At 54.2% G+C, this 19,454-nt stretch overlaps 1 protein-coding gene across 1 annotated transcript in view; it reads right to left on the bottom strand.

Annotated features, from left to right (window-relative positions):
* The window catches only part of SOS1 (SOS Ras/Rac guanine nucleotide exchange factor 1), a 43,183-nt gene that overhangs the window by 3,557 nt on the left and 20,172 nt on the right, over positions 1–19,454 (bottom strand). The window contains exons 2-22 of the mRNA XM_032948449.2: positions 17,094–17,219; positions 15,933–16,064; positions 15,345–15,509; positions 14,804–15,016; positions 13,631–13,774; positions 12,813–12,923; positions 12,102–12,200; positions 11,552–11,679; positions 10,775–11,054; positions 9,217–9,913; positions 8,374–8,455; positions 7,577–7,699; positions 6,636–6,739; positions 5,845–6,073; positions 5,473–5,592; positions 4,382–4,544; positions 3,682–3,799; positions 3,194–3,366; positions 1,917–2,033; positions 1,224–1,491; positions 382–491 (exon numbers count right to left, since the gene is read on the bottom strand). Of these exons, the coding sequence (XP_032804340.2) occupies positions 382–491; positions 1,224–1,491; positions 1,917–2,033; positions 3,194–3,366; positions 3,682–3,799; positions 4,382–4,544; positions 5,473–5,592; positions 5,845–6,073; positions 6,636–6,739; positions 7,577–7,699; positions 8,374–8,455; positions 9,217–9,913; positions 10,775–11,054; positions 11,552–11,679; positions 12,102–12,200; positions 12,813–12,923; positions 13,631–13,774; positions 14,804–15,016; positions 15,345–15,509; positions 15,933–16,064; positions 17,094–17,219 (3,702 nt within the window). The remainder of the gene's footprint in view (positions 1–381; positions 492–1,223; positions 1,492–1,916; positions 2,034–3,193; positions 3,367–3,681; positions 3,800–4,381; positions 4,545–5,472; positions 5,593–5,844; positions 6,074–6,635; positions 6,740–7,576; positions 7,700–8,373; positions 8,456–9,216; positions 9,914–10,774; positions 11,055–11,551; positions 11,680–12,101; positions 12,201–12,812; positions 12,924–13,630; positions 13,775–14,803; positions 15,017–15,344; positions 15,510–15,932; positions 16,065–17,093; positions 17,220–19,454) is intronic.

Consider the following 19,454-nt stretch of genomic DNA (forward strand, 5'->3'; position numbering starts at 1 on the left):
ACACGTGGGGACACAAAGGCAAAGATCCCGCGAAGCCTTAACTGATTGTTGGGGCAGGTGCTGTTAGCGTGCACGGTAAGCACGTGTATATATAGACCGGAGGGGCAAATGCTGTTATAGAGCACATACTGACATCAGCATGGTAACATGAAAAGGAGGTGTCGTCAGCACCCACACCTGGCCCCCTTTGCCTCCCAAGTGCTGGTGTTTACACACCGTGCCAAGAACTCATTTAGGGTCCGGTCAACCTTGAGGAGGTTCAGGACCGGTTCAGATATTTGGTACCGATGTTGGCCAAACTCAGGTTCCTGGTGCAGTGTGCTAACCACTACACTTTCACAAACACACACGTGCGCACACAAGCGCACGCCAATTTGTTACCTTGGAAGGTGAGGACTCGGTGGGCGCGAGGTCGGGACGCCGCCGAGGGGGAAGGGGTGGAGGCACGCAGCACTCCTCCGCCCGGGACAAACTCGAGATGGACGGGGATCCTTGGTGGGGGCGAGGACAAACGGGGGGAGAGGAGAGAGGCGGCGTTCGGTTCTGCGGCTCTCAAAAGTCACCCGCTGAAGCCGGTGCCGCTTAACAACGCAACCTACAGTCTCATCGATGACCGCGTCTCGCCGCCGTGAGCACTCTCACCGTTCCTGGCAACGCAAACGTCAGTACGGGCAGTGCGACTGCAGCATTTGCAACACAGGTCACATAGACCTTGAGAGAAATGCATCGATTTTTATTCAGACCAAATATATGACGCTGGGTGCTGCGGTCACTCAACCGTGGCCTCCCAACACCCTCAATCCCCCCTCCTCTCTCTCTCCTGGCAGCAAGCGGCACACGCTCGTGCTCTGGCGCAGCCTTCGCCAGGAAAGGCTGCGCACCGAGGCGTCTTGCAAACCAAGTAAAGCTGAGTCGATAGATCGACAACTTAAAAAGGACTGATCGTACCAGCTACAATTAAAACGACACACGTGTTGGCTTCAAATGTGTACGTGGATATACAGATCTTTTGTCAATCCTACTGCTGGATAACGGCCAACTCAGTTATTTAATTGTAAAAGTATCTTGAGATGTGACTTGCATTTAGACACTAGATATAAAACTGAGCGATGTGATGCGCTCTGTGTAATGTCACCACCACTGTCACCACCAATGCCATCACCGTCACCACCAATACCACCACCGCCGCCACATCGTAGCTCGCAGGCCGAGTGTCGACTCACGCGTGGTCGGGAAGGTGGAGCTCTCTCCCTCGCCAAACACGGAGCCCGTGTCGGAGGCGGCCGAGTGTGGCGGCGTGAGCGGCGTGTTGGGCGAGTTGGGCGTCGAGGCGGCGCCCGCCGTCTCTCCGTCGCTCTCAGGGATGCGGCTGTAGCTGATCTTGCGCGGTTCGCGCTCTAGCGCGATGGGGTGCCCGCGCAGCGTGCCCGACGCGGAGGTGTGCCGCGGGCGGATGCCCGGCGACTTCAGCGGGAAATTCGTGCGACGTTGCTGTGGAGGCGCGGGCGAAAGGGGTCACCCCGGGTCAAGAACGGATGGGGACCTCGCCAGTTGGATCGGTGCCGTCGATACGGTCGCCCTCGCATCCGTCACACTGCCAGTGTGATCGCACCGTCATAAACATCTTCACGCAGTTAAAATTATTTGCAATTTTTAACTTCGGCTTCCGTGTTATGACAAAAATTTGTCGTAGCAAAGCAAACGAAGAAACTCTCCCTTAAAACTGTGATCACGAGCATCGACTGTGCTGAGCCGCTGTACGTACTGTATGTAAAGTCTCGACCACGTGCGTGGCGACGCGCGCGAGCTCGCGTTGACGCACGCGGCCGTTGGGTGCACGTTTTGTTGGCGTGAGGAGATGCGAGGCCGCGTGCGTGTACACGCGTGTACGTGCGCACCGCGCGTCGGGCACTCACAAATCTCGTGGGCTGCTTGGCGTGGCGAGGCTCGATCTTCAGCGACTCGTCGAAGAGGTAGTCCATGAATTCCTTCTCCTCCATGTTGCCCATCGGGTTCAGGTTCTCAAAAAACCTCTGTGAGGGCCCAACAGCAGAGTCAGAGGAAGCCGCCCCACCCTCGCCCGCGAGGTCACGCGCCGACAATTCAGAGCGCGCGATTGGCACGGTTGGCTACGCACGACGCGAAAGAAGTTCAACATACATACAAGCATACTCGCAAAGAACAAAGAAGGGTGTGAGAAAGGACAGAGATAAGAAGGCCGAGGCAGATGTTTGTAATCTAGAGAAGGGAAAGGAGGAAGACTTAACGAGTTTGAGCCCGAGCAGGAATTATTAATATTATAATATTATAAAGATGATCAGACCACAAGCATTGTGGTTAATGCAGACATGATTCCTTGTAAAAGGTTTCAGTTTGGTGTTTTAACATCTTAACACCTAAATTTTGATTTAAAGCTTTCGTGGCTGCAGGGATTCATATTCTTGGTTCTTTCGGTAAAGTCACGTGAATATGAATATCTTAACACGGCTGTTTTGTTGCCAGAAAAAAGGGGAAAAACCTATTATCATATTTAAGTGCTGGCAAAGGGGGTCCCAAAATGATCGGAGAGGTGAGACGTTGGAGATGGTTTTGGCACGTGTTGAGAGGAGTCGAAGAAGATGCAATGGGAAGGGCTGTGGAGATGCTACCGGTGCAGGGCTTAGGAGTGGAGGGAGACCGAGGGTGAGATGGGAGGGTACGGTTGGATACTGAATAGGAGCACGTGGAGAGACAATATCCAGGCAGCAGACCCCAAAGCAATAAATGGGAGTTTCAGTTGAGGAGCAGTGTGTGACCAGCGCATATGGTTTGTGATCGTGAGGTGTAGTGGTTAGCACACTGCTGTACGAATCCAGAGACCCGAGTTCATTTACCACTCATGAGTAATAAAAATTTAGAATATTTGAACGGGTCCTGGACCTCCCCTAGGTCAACTCAACCTTAAATGAGTACCTGGTATGGTGTGTGTATACATCTCCACTCGGGCAGCCAGGCGTTATGCAGGCTAACCTACCACCCCCCCCCCCCGCTTCGTGTAATACCGTTCTGGCCTTTGTAGGTGCTTGCTCATAGCACTTACCCCATCAGGCTGTAAGAGGCTATACTGGGGGGGATCTTTGTGTTTGTGTGAGCAGGTGTGTATGTGATTGAGCCAGAGTGTGTGCGCGTGTGTGTGTGCGCACGAGCCACTCACCCGTATGTCGGGCTCGGTGCGCAGGCAGTACGGCTGGTTCTGGTACTGTTGGATCTCGCCCGTGATCTCCGCCACCTTGCGACGTTTGCTGAAGTTGATGAGCTCCTTGCCGTGCCGCTTCAGGAAGTCTGGGTTTCCCTCCTCCGTCTTGAGAATGTTCGTAAGGTAGATTCCTGCGTGGGATTGTTACAAAACGAAAATCACACCAACCACTGCAGGAAGTGATCGTGATGCATAATTAATAGTCGACTCAGCTAATCACACCTAAAGGGTTGCTAAAATAAGTACCCCATTGTTGGAAGTTAACAGTGGCCGTCCTAGAGAGAGCGACTGGTCGCGGCCACAATAATATGAAATGTCCACCACTGGCTGACGGCCACCAGTGACGATGGGCACCGCCCACGGGTCATCGTCACGGAAACGGGACTAAGACGAAGGCGGGGGAGCTCGCTGCGGGGATCAGAGGCGGTCTCAGGTCGGGGTCGTACCAAAAAACGGCACGCAGGGCGGGTTGATGGAGCGCAGCTTGAGCTGATACTTCTTGTAGTGATCGTCCATGAGCTCCGACGCCTCATCCAGCGCTTTCCTCTTGCTCTCCGCTACTTTCTGAGAACGAATGAAGCCCGAGCGGGCGGAAGAGTGAGCGAGCACGCACAAGACAGTGCAGCAGACGCGCGTACACACACTCACCAATGAAACCTGAATAGAGCTCTCAAGGGAATTCTGATGCAACGATCAAAGTTGCCTTGTATCAACGTACAGAATGCACGCACACGTGTGCGCTTGCCCTTAAAAGCCTGGAAAAACGGTCCAAGAAAATGTTGTTTGTGAGCCCCTTTTTTAAGGCCAGTATGGCACAAGTCAAATTTCAGAGCCAGCACCACACATGGCCAGCCACCTTTATATATCCAAATATTGGACCCAAATCGCCCATTTAAGGATTACTGGCCAAGCGGAGGTCTGAGACAAGTTCCGAGACCGTTAAACTGATACGTCTCACAACAACCAAATCAAGTATTGCTATGTGATCACATACAGGCACACTGGGGCACACACAAGAGTCTCGAGTCTGAACTTGAACATGGGCAAGGAGTTGGCAACACAGTCACCGGGGGCAGGAAATCTCGGCGTGTGTACCCAACGGACTACACAGACGCGGGCACGCGTGGACACGCACGCGGGCGTCACCTCGAGCGTGTGGTGCAGGCGGTAGACTGGCGCCGAGCTCATGGCGCTCACCACCTCCAGGACCCCGTTGAAGTTGTTGAGCTCCTGGAAGACCTGCGCCACCTCGATGATGCGCGTCATCACCGCCACGCGCTCCTCAAAGTTCTCCGCCTCCACGAGGCACCTGTGTGCAACGACCCCCCGGGCAAAAGCGCGCAGGCGGACAAGGGATGGGAGCGGTGTGAAGTGGCATAAGAGGAGATGACGGACACAACACGGCTACAGAGCGGAAAGAGGAGACGGCCCCGAGACTCGGAGACAAAGTCTACAGCGAGCAGAAGGATTGGTACAAATTAATGGTATACAAATATTGGGTAGTCATATTGTACGTGTACAGCCCTTTGTCAATCCGCTGCTGGACGAGGGATTCCCCACGCCGTGTGGCTTATCGAGGTTATTTGACCAAAGTTCACCATACTGGTGGTGAAGGGTTGGTGAAAACAGAGAGCAAAGATTTGGGAGTTTAAAAGTACGGTACAATGGATTTTGCTACACTGCCTACTGCTGCCTATAACGTAGATCCACAACCTTTTATCAAGGTGGTCACCCATCCAAGCGCTGTCCAAGCTCAACCTTGCTTAGTTTCCAAGATCCGAAGAGATTAGTCAAATTCCTGGGTGATCTGGCCAAAAGCAGTGGTTGCTATTAATATTATAAAGTTACGTTATCTATCCAGGAAAGCCTCGCTCAGTCTGAAAACTTTTTTTTCAGGAGAGTGTTACAATGGGTTAATTGGTACATGTCTATAGTGTTTTGCATAAGGAGGAAACCTGAGGACTTGGGAGACAACCCACACAAACAAGTGGATAACATTCAAATGTCTGCAGAGACAGACTCGATTATTTATTTGCTGTCCTGCCATCTCCTTCTGGCCAACATTCGCGATTCATCAACCTTTCCCTTACCTCTAAAGCACCGCATCGCAGGCAAGCGCCACCACACTGCTACGAGTCGTGTTGACATTAACGCTAAAATCCACAAGGTGGAGGGTTAAAGATAAAAGCTCGTGGGGGTCAAGGCTTTTCTGCACGGTGTGGGCGGGGTTCACTCACTTCTCGAACCACAGCGTAAGGTTGGTGGTGTGGCGGATCATGCGCAGTAGGTTTGGGGAGTTGATCTCCTTGTCCTCCTTGGTCCACACGCTGCCCACGAGCTCAGAGGGCTGCACCGCCCTGCGTGGAGCACACACACGTGGTATACTTTTGATCAGGGTGTACAAGGGAAATAATAACAGTGACTTATTTACGCGAAATAGCCACGGTGCGGTTGCACCGCCAGCACCCTCGATAGCAACGCCGCCTCCGCCGCCGCCTCTGCCGCCACCTCGCACGCGCGCCACGAGGAAGGGCATTCCTGCCGCCGCTGGCGGACACCCTACCACCGTCGCAATCACGATGGGCACCACCGCCGATGGCGCCGCTCACCTGTAGAGCTCGGACTCGATGAGCGTGAGCTGGCGCGCAATCTCGATGGGGTGCAGCGTGAGCACGTCGAAGCTGTCCGCCTGGTTGGGCCGGCTGATGTGCCACTCGACGGGCGGCGGGGAGCTCTCGAACGTGAGGCTGTGGCTCGGCCCGTTGGGCTGCGTCTGCGCCTGCGTCTTGCGCTGGATGATCTTGGTGATGGACTCCACCCACTTGCGCATCGCCTTGCCTGGGAGGGGGCGGAGGCACGGGCTCTGTCGGTTAACAGCACGGCCGCCACCACCGCCGCTGTCACTTAAAGAACGATGCGATTCCCAGATGAGGATGAAAAATCTTGCCTACGCATGGATTCTGTAAAGACTTCCAAACAAGCATTTTATCTTGGAAGTATTTTACGAGCAATAATGTCACTTTCCGAGCCGCACGACGAGATGACGTCAGGCACGACAAGATGACGTCAGGGGCCCTGAGATACATGAACACGATGATTCAGTGGGAATGCTCCACGTGCCTTATGCTGCAGAAGCCATTGGCTCAATTATTCCATGGAATTCGTTTTATTTCTACTAGAAGTAGTAAAGCTATGTGATAGAGTCAAGTCATGATGTCACTGTCTGACTTATGAATTACCACACTCCTGTGTGACGCACACGACCTCATTCTCGCGTGACATCACTTGCCTGTGACCTCACTCCCATTTGATCTGACGACCCTGTGACCTCTCCTCCCACCCCCCCCCGCCACGCCCCCACTCAGCACGCATGCACAAACGCGCCGTGGGCGCCACTCACCCCGGACCTCCCGGATGAAGTCCTCCAGGGTGCTGAGCAGCTGCGGGTCGCGCTCAAAGTCGTAGAAGTGGTGCTCCACCCAGTGGCGGCACACGTTCAGCACCCTGCGCGGCGGCACGGCAGATCGCGACGGCGGTTACCAACCACGGCCTGCGCCGTTGCCCGCAGGGCGGCACGCCCAACGATTGACGGGTATTTCGACGACTCCACGTTCTAGCGACCGATAAATACGGGCAGTCAGCAGAACTGGTTAAGCTCAGATGGCATTCGAGAAACCCACAGGCTTTAAGATAAAACCCAGCATTCTGATTTCTCCCAGAGCGAAAAGGGAACTGCAGAGGCTTAAACACAAAACCCCAGGACTATTAATGCCGAGAGCATTAAGAAAATCTCCACAACTTGTAGATGCCTGCTATTTATTATTTTTCCAAGAAATCATCAAGACTTTTTGAAGATTTCAAGTCTCAAGAATTTTTCAAGAAAATCCAGGATTGGGATGTTTTTAATTTATGAATGTTTGGCATATGTGAGGAGACCAGAGAACCTTGAAAATACCCAGGCATATAAGGGGATAACACTAAAAACCTCACACAGATGGATTAAATAATCAATTTGTTGTGATGTGATCTCCTGGCTTCTTTACAGCCCAGCCGGCTTGGGAGTTTCACAAAACTGTATTATCCACCAATCCTCGTCTCTCAAGTACCAGACCAGTGGCAGGTGCCACCATACCGGCTAAACTCCTTACAGTCTCACGCTCCGAGTGCCGTACGAGGACTTGGAGGACTCCTCCAGTCCCTCAGCTACAAAGAGAACTCCCACAATTCCTAAGGCCCCTAAGGGCCAAACAGAACTCACATCGGCCTCATCGGTGACCACCACCAGCGCTGGCGAGAGCACCGGAGCACCGACGAGCACGCGGGCACTCGGGGCGGACTCACCTGAGCTGCACGGGCTGCACGTACTCCTTGCGGAAGCGCTTCAGCTCGGCACTCATCGGCTGCTCTCCCTGCTCCAGCGCCAGGCGGTCGGCGTCTGACGGCTTTGGGTCGGGGATCTTGAACCTGCGGAGACGACAGGCGATGACGACGACGGGCAATGACGACGACAGGTAATGACGGGCGACTTCGCACAAGATGACGACGCCGCCCACGCCCGTCCGTCATCAACACATCGATTCATTCACAGAGCGCTCCTCAACAACCAGTCGATTGCAAGTGCTAAACATCACGGGCTTGCAGAGGACAACAGCTTGAGTTCATGGCGGATAATTGTAAGGAACGCGTTAAACCTCACTCTGCGGCGAGCGACTCCTGTTTGTTAGTGTGATGCTCACCAATCACACGTATGAATGTTAACTACAGACAACTGAATCTAGACAACCTGTTAGTTAGGAAAATTCACTGGTGCACAAATTATCCAATCACATTCAATTTAGACTATTACCTAAAAGAATGTGTTCACCATAATGCTACATTTACGAATAATATAAGGAAGTGTGGATATTTAATGAGAGAAACACTTAAACCGAACATGATAGTGTTGGTCTACCATCCTGAACTGTTGCAAGAGTAACGCTCAAACACCAACACATGCTTGGCACATGGGATCGTGCGGTTGCTGTTGGAGGGAGCGTGGTGTTCACGATCACGGACACGCAACCGAGACCGAACGAAAGCAAATATTTAGCCCTCGCCAGAACGCAACTCTCTACGACACCACCGTGCAGCCTCCTCACCGTTCGATGAGCAGATCCAGCAGCTCCTGGGGTTTGCAGAACGAGCGGTACGTGGTCAGGAAGGTTCGCACAAAGTTTGGATCTGTGCGGAGAAAAAAACACAAACAGGCTATGAAGATCTGGCGGCACGAAGCACTGGCGTGGTCGCCCTCGGGCACCTGCTCGCTGACCATCACCATCACAAGCTCATCGCCAACGGTCATCGATCGCCAGGATTCCCACATCCTGGCGATCGATGACCGTTGAAAAACCGCCGAGGACTAAACGTGGCTTCAGACAGCAACGCGAATCGGAAAGTGATAAGCGATTGAAGGCAGAAACTCACAAGACTGCAAGCTGTGGTTATAACCGGAGTCAATTCAAGAAACGTAAAGACTCTTACACACGATCTTACTCTAGCTGTGTCCGTTCCTGGCCATTTTATATTATACGCCAAGGGCCTTTGCTTTGAAGATTGTGATTACAACATTGGTGATTAAATTTAATTACGCAGAAAAAAATACCTTCAGGACGAGTCTGCATTGGGATGCTTTGCCAGCAAAATAAGTTCAACATACATACATTAAGGGAGTGGCAGGAGATAACACTCAAAGACTTGTACTGCCATCTCCTGGCTACCTCTCAACCCAGCGGGTTTTTCCTTTTGGCAAATGCTTGTGAGCTACCAACGCTCGCTTGCAAGCAGCGGTGAACCGCGGGACTGCCAGCGATCTACACGCAAGAAAAATATTACCGTGAAGGTGAACAAAAGCACACAGAAGGAACTACAATCCGCACGAGATTCACCAACGCCACCCTCCTCGACTGCTGGATCGCAGGACGAGCCTGCCGCCGTCTCCGTACCTGCGTACATGTGGTACGTGAGCCTCTCAATGAGCTTGAGCACGGTGCCTCCGCGGATGATGGGAATGCCCGACTTGGCCTGGACGCTCTCCTCGAACAAGATGTTCTCGTCCGAGTCCTCCAGGGCGAAGCGGTAGTCGCTGGGCGCCGGCAGCCGCAGCGGCCGCTCCTTCTCCTCCTGCGCCAGCGCGGCGTCGAGCATGCGCTCCAGGGTGCTGCGGTACTGCAGCGCGATCAGCGCCGCCATCCACGCGTCCTTGTCGTCGGCCGTCCGCGCACAGAACACGATCGACGTGCCGCCACCGCTGCCTCCTCCGCCACCCGATCCGCCGTAGCCGTAGCCGCCGTTGCCCCCGATGATGATCATCCCGGCGCCGCCCATCCCGCCGCCGCCGCCCATCATCATCACGCCGCCGCTCACCATGCAGACGCCGCCGCCGCCGCCGAGCCCCCCGCCCCCGCCGGGCCCTCCGCCCGCGCCGCCGCCCCCGCCGCCCGGCAGGCCCGGCAGGAGGCTGCCGGCGGAAGAGAGAACGCCGCCCGAGGCCAGGCCGGCCGCCACGCCGGGGCCGCCGGGAGGCAGTCCCGCCAGGCCCGAGGCGCCGTCCGAGTCGCGGCACGTGATCTCGAAGGCGTGGCGGTAGTCGGAGGAGTCGTCCTTGTCCGTGATGCGCGCCTTGCGCACCTGCAGCTTCTCCTGTGCGGCGGGCAACAGCGGATCGTCCGAGGCAGGTTTTAGGTCACTGCCTGTGAGAACTACGCCGATTTTTTTAATGCCGACTGTGCGCACACTGGTATCATGACGTGAGATGAAGTATTCGGAATGCTAGCAAAGCGGTGACTAAACGCGCATGTTACACAACAACCAGTGGTTTGCGATTCCACAGAAGTACTGAGGTGTCTTCAAAGTGACCTTTTTATTCACAATCGGCGGGTGCCGCACTTTTTCCCTCAAATGCCCTGATACAGAGAAACATTTTCAATGCACAGCAGTCAAAGCAAGCGGTAGTCGCTGGGCGCCGGCAGCCGCAGTGGTTGTTGTGTAACTGGAATTTATCCGAGTGAAAATATAGTTGGGAGGTTTTATTTTTTGTGCAATCATTGGTGCCCAGGCTGAATCTGTTACTCACAGGTGGCTGGGACCTGGAGTCGAGCCCAGTGGTTCCATCGCTCGGAGCTGAGCTACGTGGAATTGCGTTCTTTGTTGTGGCCAGTGCGCTCAACTCCAGGTCCCAATGTTGTCTAGCCCACACCCTGTCAGCCCAGCCAAGCAAGACCTCTACGTGCATGCTCCAACCGACCCCGTCAACTCAGCCAATTTATGCTCGCCTGCCAAAGAACATCACTGAAGGGACCCCACACAAGTCCAACCTCGATAAATATAATAAACCAACAAAAACAACAGCAGCCACCCATCTCCACTAAGTGAAGCTGACGTCACCGCAGTGACGCGCACAACCGCACGCCAGCATCCAAACAAACTCCACCGCGAGCGCCTTCGCGTTGCTCCTTTCCCCACCCTCTCATTCCCCCCCCCCCCGCCGCCGCGGTCGCCCACCTTGAGTCGGTACTCGGAGCTGCTGCTGGAGCCCGGCAGGCGCGGCGGACCGTGGTGGCCGAGCGGCTTGCAGCTCACGAGCAGCCCGTCGAACAGGAAGACGTAGCGCTCGTGCTTGGCGCCGGCGCGCGCCAGGGGCCCCTCTGTGAGCAGCTGGCTGCAGCACTGGCTGATGTCGCGGCCTTCCCAGCCATCGATGCTCTTCTGGATCTCGTGCATGCGCCGCAGAGCCAGGTGCTTGCTGCGCATGGGGCTCATGTAGAAGCGGTGCGCCGGCTCGCTGGTGCCCGCGGCATCATGGGAACGGGGCAGGTGGGCCGCAAGGGGGGGGAGGGGGGGGGAGCAGTGGACGCACGCACGCACCGCCACGGGCGCACACAGGGGCACGACAACACGTGTGCACGCGTACCACAAAAAGGCAGAGATCGCCTGATTAGACTCACAGATTGTGGAGGCAGGCGCTTTTAGTGAACGCCTGCTGAGGCCAGCCTGACTAGGAGGGGGTGGTGTAGTAGTGTGCACCGTGTATGCTCGGCCACTTTTGTCTGCCCAGTGTTGTGCCAGACGGTCATTTGAGTCGAGTTAGAGGAGAACGAGGTAAGGCTCAGATACCGCTCACCACCGAGCACTCCCCTTCACCAACACTGCACTGACCAGCAGGTGGGGGGGGGAGCAGTACGAGTCACGCCACCCCAAGACCGGCACGGAGCGGGGGAGGCACACGGATCCAAGTCGCAGAGCCTGTGCGGAGGGACAGAGAGAGAGCAGGCAGCTCACCTGAGACGGCGCTTGGGCAGGTGGCGTGCGCAAGTGCGCTCGATGCTGCTCTGCAGGTTGAGCAGTGCCGTGATGGCCTGTTTCAGGCACTCGCGGTCCTCCTCCTCCTCGCTCTTCTCCTCCAGTTGCTGCGCACGGTGACGCAGGCAGAGAGGGGGGTGGCGAGGGATGGCGAAGGTGGGAGCGTTGACGAGACACACGCGGGGAGAGAGGCAGAGAGATGACACGATGGATGAATGATTGTCGCGTTAGCAAACTGTTGTTTGTGGGGGACAGCACGAGTGTGAGTAAGATAGCGTGTCAGCAATTGAGTGAGATGAGTGAATTAGTGCGTGGGCTGAGTCATTGAGTGAAGGATTTATTGAGTTGAGGGGGTGAATGATTTAGTAAGTGGGTCAGCGTGTCGGTGAGTGAGTGTGTAAGAGTGAATGTGGATGAGAGTTCGTGCGTGCTGTGAGAGTGAGGGTGCTGAAGCGAGAGTGTTAACATGAGTGTACATCAGCAAGTGTGCAAGAGTGCGATGTCAGGTGACCAATGGCAGCCGCCCCACCTTGAGTAGCTCAAAGTAGTGCAGGCAGTGGTAGATCGGGCGCAGCAGCAGACGCGGGAGCATGTACTGCACTGCCTCCTTGAAGCCCTCACCAATCGACTAAGGGATGCACAAAACCACCAGCGCACAAACACAAAGAATGCCCCATATAGCCATCACAGATTGTTGGGGCAAGTGCTGTTAGCGAGCAGCTATGAAGGCAAGAAAGGCACGCGAGGGGGTGGCCAGTACTACGTCCGACAGCTTTTGTCTCCCCAGTGGCGATGTTTACTACACACTGCGCCAGGTAGTCATTTGAGGCCGAGTCGACCTAGGGGAGGCCTAGGACTGGTTCAGAAAATCGTCACTGGTGTTGGCCGTGAGTGGGAATCAAACTCGGGTTCCTGGGTCCGTAGTGTAGCGCGCTAACTGCTACACGATCGTTCCCCACACACACACGCGTGTACAAACACCCACGTACACACACACACGTGTAAACGCCACCAACGTACACACCCACACACACCCACGTACACGCACAAACGTACGCATGCAGACACAGACAGAATGAGCCGTTAAAAGAGATGAAGCTGTATACAAAGTGCGATGAATTCTGAAGAGATCACACAAGAGTGGGTGTGTGTAGGGAAGTGGGTGGTGAGGCAGTGTGGGGGGTGGGGCAGGGTGGGTGGTGAGGCAGGGTGTGTGTGGGGCCGTGGGATCGGGACGCACGCGGAGGTAGTTTGCGGCCCCAGGCTTGGACATGAGGCCGAGGAAGTGGTCGTGGTAGCCAGAGCGCAGGATCTCCTGCGTGTAGATCTCGTAGGGGTCAAACGCTTGCTCCTAGTCATGGAGGAGAGGGTGGAGATTAAAAAACATATATTAACGTCGTCAATTCAATTCAAACATTTCTTACTACACTGCATTGCGGCTAGTTTTTTGTCTAAACCGAGAAAAAGCTCTCCCAACTCAACGCATGTTTTCTGTGACCCCCGATCAACAAGCTTTCAACCCTCCACCCACAATTCATGGGTTGTTTGTCCTGTGACCTTTCTGCGAGTCTTCTACGGTATGACCACAATGCCAAGGTATCCTGTCAGGGAGTCATCATCACTGCAGCAATTACAGCTGCACATTTGTTTTGTAACCTTCTATCAGCCAGCGTTCAGAACTCCAGCAAATGCAGGTCATGTCCCTTGACACCCCCCCCGCCCACCCCATCAGTAAACTTTCATTGCTAAAGAGGGCGCCTGGAATGTAACAAGGCTGGCACAGAAGTTGCAGTGGTGGAACATTGATTGTTATTTTTCACAGGTGAGTGTGCATGGGTGAATGGGTGAGCAGGTCAGCAAGTGAGCAAGTGGGGAGGTGAGCAAGTGAGAGAGTGGGCAGGTGAGCAAGTGAGTGAGTGAGCGACTGAGGAGGTGAGTAGTAGAGTAAGGCGAGCGAGTGAGCAGGTGGTCGGTGAGCGAGTATGTGAGTAGGTGTGCGAGTAGGTGAGCGAGCAGGCAAACAAGTGAGCAGGTGAGCGAGTGAGCCAGCGTTGTCACCTCAGCCATGTCCTCGAAACAGCTGCCCACGAGCGGGTGAGGGCTGCTCTCATCTGTCATCTCCACCGTGTCTTCCATGAGGCCCAGCAGCTTCACGGTCAGCTCGTGCACGTCCAGGATGCGGCTGAACACCATGTCCAAGTCCTGTGGCGCGGTGCGACACAGCACGGTGAAGCAACGACATCTTGTGGCACCGCATGGCCAGTAAAGCACAAGTCTGACCCGGCGCCTGAACACACTGGTGATCGATCCAGAGATGGCCGTGTGGCTTGAGAAGCTGATGCTTCAACTGGGTGAGAGCATTAGGCCAGCACTGCTTCAGGCGTGGAGTTTGAATCAAAGATTAAAAAACCGTATGTAAATTTGCTACATATTGGCTTATACAGACCTTAAGGGATAGTTTTGCAACTGTGTTCTAGATGGCACACGTCCGCAATGAACCACTCTCTCCGCACTGCATGAAGAGTGCCGCCTTGTGGTTTGTGGGCAGACACATGCGTGCACACCAGTGCGCACAAGGACAACAAAGATTCCATGTGTAGTCTACACTGCCTGCTGGGGCAAGTGCTGTTCACATGCACATAGAAACGTTGATATAGCACACAAAGGGGTGGTCTGATCAATTGTACACCTGGCTGCCCCCCATACGCACAAGCATGCGCATACATATACATAAAACAGCTTCCATTTGCCATATGAAGTGTGGACAGCTCGCTGGCAAAAAGTAACAGGACGACGAAGGCATTATGGATTGACTGAGATACACCACCTGCACTCCCCACTCTGCCGACATTTGCACGTAGACACACGAATGGACACAGACGAACAAACACGCGAATACCAGGGCACGCACGCACAAACGCACACCAACAACAACAGCTGCCATTTGCCACTAAGTTACGGTGACGTCACCACAGAGCGTGTACCGGGGCTAAGCACACAAAGCACGCGCACAGGCGTGCACACGCGCATGCGCGCGCTCATGTACACGGGCGCGCGGGCACGCACGCACATACACGGGCATGCACGCGCGCGCATGCTCACGCACGCGCTTCACGGGTACGGGCGTGCACGCGCGCGCGCTCATGTACGTGGGTGTGCGGGCGTGCACACGCGCACACGCACATGCTCACGCACACGTACGCGGGCGTGCACACGCGCATGCTCACGCACGTGAGAGGAGAAGAGGCCCGGCGATGACGCGAGCGGCTCGCGGAAGACGCGCAGGATGAGGTTGAGCTCGCGCAAGTACTGCCGCTCCTCGGCGATGAGCGCCTTCACCAGATCGTCGTACGTCTGCTCGCACGCCGCGCTCGGCTCCTCGTCGCCCGAGAGCACGCTGGACAGGTCGGCGTCGTCGTCCTGCTGGAACATGTCCATCAGCACCTGGGTCGGGGGGCGGTGGGGGGAACACAGGGGGACAGTCGGTGTGGCTCAGTCACTCGGCCAGCAGTGATCGGCGCTATGAATAACACTGTTAGTGATTCCATGCTATATGCACCAGATAATCAAAAGAATAAATTGTACATTCCGGAATTTTATCGTGACCCCTTATCGTAAAAATTCGTCTGAATCTCTACATGCCGATTCGTGTGCATGCGAGTTTTGTTGGCGACGTTGTTTGATGTATGTTGAACTTCTTTCGCACTGTACGTAGCCAACCGTGCGTGCGCCACCGTCGCTCCACAGCCACTTGCGGCGCATTTGCAGGTACCTTGTCGGCGCACATGGCCACCTTGATGTCCTGCTGGGTGATCTCAAAGTGTCGGATGTTGCGCACGTAGTTGCCGGCCAGCTTGAGGATGTCGGCCGAGATGTACTCGAGCACGGCCACGATGTAGGTGGACACCTGGTGGTCGATCCGGTAGCCCAACACCTCCTGTGCACCACCGGCGGCGGGGGTCAAAGGCCAAGGGGTCAGAAGAGAGGTGGCAGAAACCGGCCCTTCAGATATCAACTCCTAACGGAAGAGGACGATGATGAGGGATTCAATGATGCACCAATGAATCTATTAATTACTTTTTCGATATGTGTATGTAGCGTGTAATGGGATCACACGATCCTCGCATCCACTAGCGATGCTGCATTCACCCAAGGATCAAAGGGGAATAAGAACAAATAAAGGAGTAGAGTGAAGTTGAGCGAGACGTCGAGACCGAGCGAGTGAGATTAGAAGATGGAGCGAGGGGTGGGAGACGAAGGTAGAGGCAGCGAACGGACGAGGAGAGGAGACGGGGAGAGAGGGGACGCGCCGACACCGAGAGATCGAGGGGACCGAGCGGAGCTGGGACGCGGGGGCCACCTTGAGGAGCGGGTGTATCTTGTCGACGGGGAGCAGGAGGGGGCTCCTCCGCTTCCTCTTCTCGATGGCCGACTGGGCGTCCCCGATGGCCCACGTCTCAATCGGGTGCGGGAAGGTCTTCTGGACACGCTCCTGGGAGCGCACAATGTGACAACGCAGCACGCACATAGTCACGCACGCAGTCACTCACGTAGATAGTCATGCACGCAGTCACACATGCGCAGTCATAGTTATTGTCACTCACGCACACAGTCACTCACACACAGTCAGACAAGCACGCACAGTCACTCACACACACAGTCACTCACACACACAGTCACTCACACACATAGTCACTCACCCACAGTCACGCATGCACATGGTCACGCACACGCAGGCAAGAATGCAAACACCGCCGTCACCGTCGCCGCCAGCGCGCATGAACTGGGCGCAGGAGTCGCACGCACGCCCAGACGCGTGCGTTGCCACGAACGTTCATGCAGTTCGTGTGTTTGCCGTTACGCGCCGGGATTCGAAGCGTTGTGCCGTTCAACAGAAGCACGCAAAGTTTTTGCGCAACGACATTTACGGGGCAGAAGGCAGCTGGGCGTCTTTAGCTACCTAATGTCCCGTGTCGGAGTAATGAGCCGGCACCCAAGGGCAGGGAAGTCGGAGAACAAGCCTTGGCCGTAGGAGTGAGAGAAAGCGCCGGCAGACAATAACCGGGCAAGGGCGCCTTCTGGTTTTAAGAAGGGCTCTCGCTGCGGTGAGTTGGGCGACACGTAGGTTGTGTTTGCATTTTTATTTGACTTGCACTCATCTGTGATCGCGCAGAAAGGAAAGTGCTAAGTGGCGGGGCGACAGGTGATGTTTGAGGAGTGCGACGCACGGAGGTAATCAATTGCCAGCCAAAGTGCCGGTCCTGTAATGACACAGTGATAAGACAACTTTGGACTGGTTTCGTCCTCATTAGGACTCATCAGTACAGTAGTCACCAATGCACACTACTCCAAAGTCTGCCTATGGAAACCATATTTGTGGATTCCTCACTGTTGTTTGCTTTTTTGTGTTTGGTGTTCAGTGTCTCTCCCTCTGTGGCTGCTTCCTACTCCCAGGACCGCCGGTGAACCTGTGATAATCCTGCTAGTACGGACGCGCGGGGACGTGCGTGAACGTACGCACCTCGACGTCCTGCACGTTGCGCGGCTGCGTCACGCACAGCATGCTCAGCAGCTGCAGGATGAGCTCCTCGATGTAGCGCAGCGCGTCGTCGTTGGCGGTCAGGTTCGGGTGCACCTGCCTCTGCACCTGTGCTCATTCACGGGCGGAAAAGGGTCAAGGGTCATCCACCTGTCCGAGGGCAGTGTCGGTCAACTTTCATGCGTTATCGGACCTGCTCCAATCCTAAACCAGACTCGGGAAGAACATTATTACTGGGTGTCTACCGATTCATTCATTAAAAGCAGAAGGCACGTTTCAAATTGCCTCCTATTGTTGCTGGAGGGAGGCTACCTTTAAATGCCCAGTAGTGTTTTTCACGGGCCCCTTCCACAGGTGTTGATTTTGATGCTGCTGGTACCAGTCATCAATAAACCACTCAGCGTCAAGCCTCCCTGTAACCACATCAACCTCTCTTTTCTCTATCCGGTTACATGTCAATTTAGCCCCCCTATATTCAGCCAAAGAGAAGCTACTTAATTGTGCAGTCAGTTGGCATGCGGGCTACATGAACCAGCCAACACATCCTCGCAAGACGGAAAAGTTCACTGACGGGGGCTATGACCAAATATTTCAAGTTTTCTGTGATCAGATGATGGATCATAAGACAGGGCAGCTTGAGGTTTGAAATCAGTGCAGGTGTTCCTGTAATCGAGTCCATGTTTCTCAAGTGCAAGTGACAAGATCCAAAGCTTATTGCAGTGCAACAGGCCGGGCAGCCTGCAAAGAGCATTAAACCGTCGCTGAAAAGATGCCGCGTGACAAGATTCAGAGTGCGACCTCTGCTGCCTAACTGGAGCTGGCCGTCAGCACACTGCCCAAATACAAGAGTCTTTCCACCACCTCATAAACCACCACACAAAACTCGAATGGAGAGTTAAGGATCTGGATTTGTTGAGGACACAGGGTACTCAGGTAGGTGTTTTGTTTTGTCAGATGGCAAGGCCCTATCCTCGTGGGGATACGTTCCAGGTTTACCAGTTCATCAGCATGCATACATAACATGGTTGACCAGCAGGGAGACATCCTTTGACCTCACCCGGGTATCAATCACCCACTTGTTTACAAACCCATAGACAGCCAAGTGTATTCACGCATACTGTATACACAGATGCACAAACACACACATTAACAAATATGTACACATGTGGAAATACACATTCACATGATTGACTTATTGTATGTCCATCTTGAGTCAAAAGTCCAATCAGAGGGTCAACTTGGGCCATCATTTTTCTGGGGTTGATAAAATGCACTGGTCCCACCATGGGAATGTGAAATATTCCCCGTCTGTTCAGAGCCACCGGCAGGAGAGGAGCGCTTTGCACCTTGGCTGCCCGAGCAGGCAGATGACGCCGTGGCTGGAACTTTGAGTTTCACCGGCAGAGCGTGGCCTGAAACCACCGCTGCTTGGTTGCCTGCTCTCACTGCCAAGTGCCCTCTACAAAACACCACGTCCCCCCCCATTGAGCACAGTCGGGGAAAAGTGTACCAAAATTAATTTTACGTAGATTTTTGGTGGTTCGTTACAAACCACCAACACGGACCAAAAATGTACGTCGTGTCACAATAATTGTTATGCTTGCTTATCCAGGAAAGCCTCACTCAGTCTCAGAAAGAATCAAAGAAGAAGTCTCAGGACTCTTTATTCTTCAGGAGTGTCCTGGCAAGTTTCGCAGTATGGGGGGTGATGTAGTTATTTGCAAACCCAATGTAATACTTTGCAGGTAGATTGGGATGTTTGTCAAACACTAGTTCCATTCTCTTTGGGTCTTTCGGTAAAGTCACATAGATAGAAAAATAATTAGGCGAACCAATTTCTCAACCACATCAATTCCATACACCCAGCCATCAAATTCAACATGGAAGTGGAAAAAGGAAAGCAAGTTACCATTCTTGGATGTTTTAATCGAAAAGAGACCAGATGGCTCATTGGGACACTCTGTCTACAGAAAAGCCACCCACACGGATGCCTATCTAAACCCTGACTCCCACCACCATCCAGCCCAGAAAAATTCCCTCATCAAAACCCTACACCATAGGGCCCGTTGCATCTCCGACCAGCACCACCGAGCCAGTGAACTGGAGCACGTACACAAAGTCCTCAAGATGAATGGATATTTGGACCGCACAATCCGCAAAACTGTCACCCCAACCTTGGGGAGAGAAAACCATCTGAGGATCCAATAAAAACCATCACCTTGCCATACACATAGCAGGGGTTACCAAAAACATTTCCAAAATCATGGACAAACACAAGATTCCTGGTTCGATTCAACACAGTACATAAAATTCGTGATCTGATCCCATCTGTGAAGGATGCAA

Source organism: Petromyzon marinus, chromosome 6 (assembly GCF_048934315.1).
Source record: "Petromyzon marinus isolate PM22_M1 ecotype Great Lakes invasive population chromosome 6, UKy_Petmar_22M1.pri1.0, whole genome shotgun sequence".
Classification (NCBI taxonomy): Eukaryota; Metazoa; Chordata; class Hyperoartia; order Petromyzontiformes; family Petromyzontidae; genus Petromyzon; species Petromyzon marinus.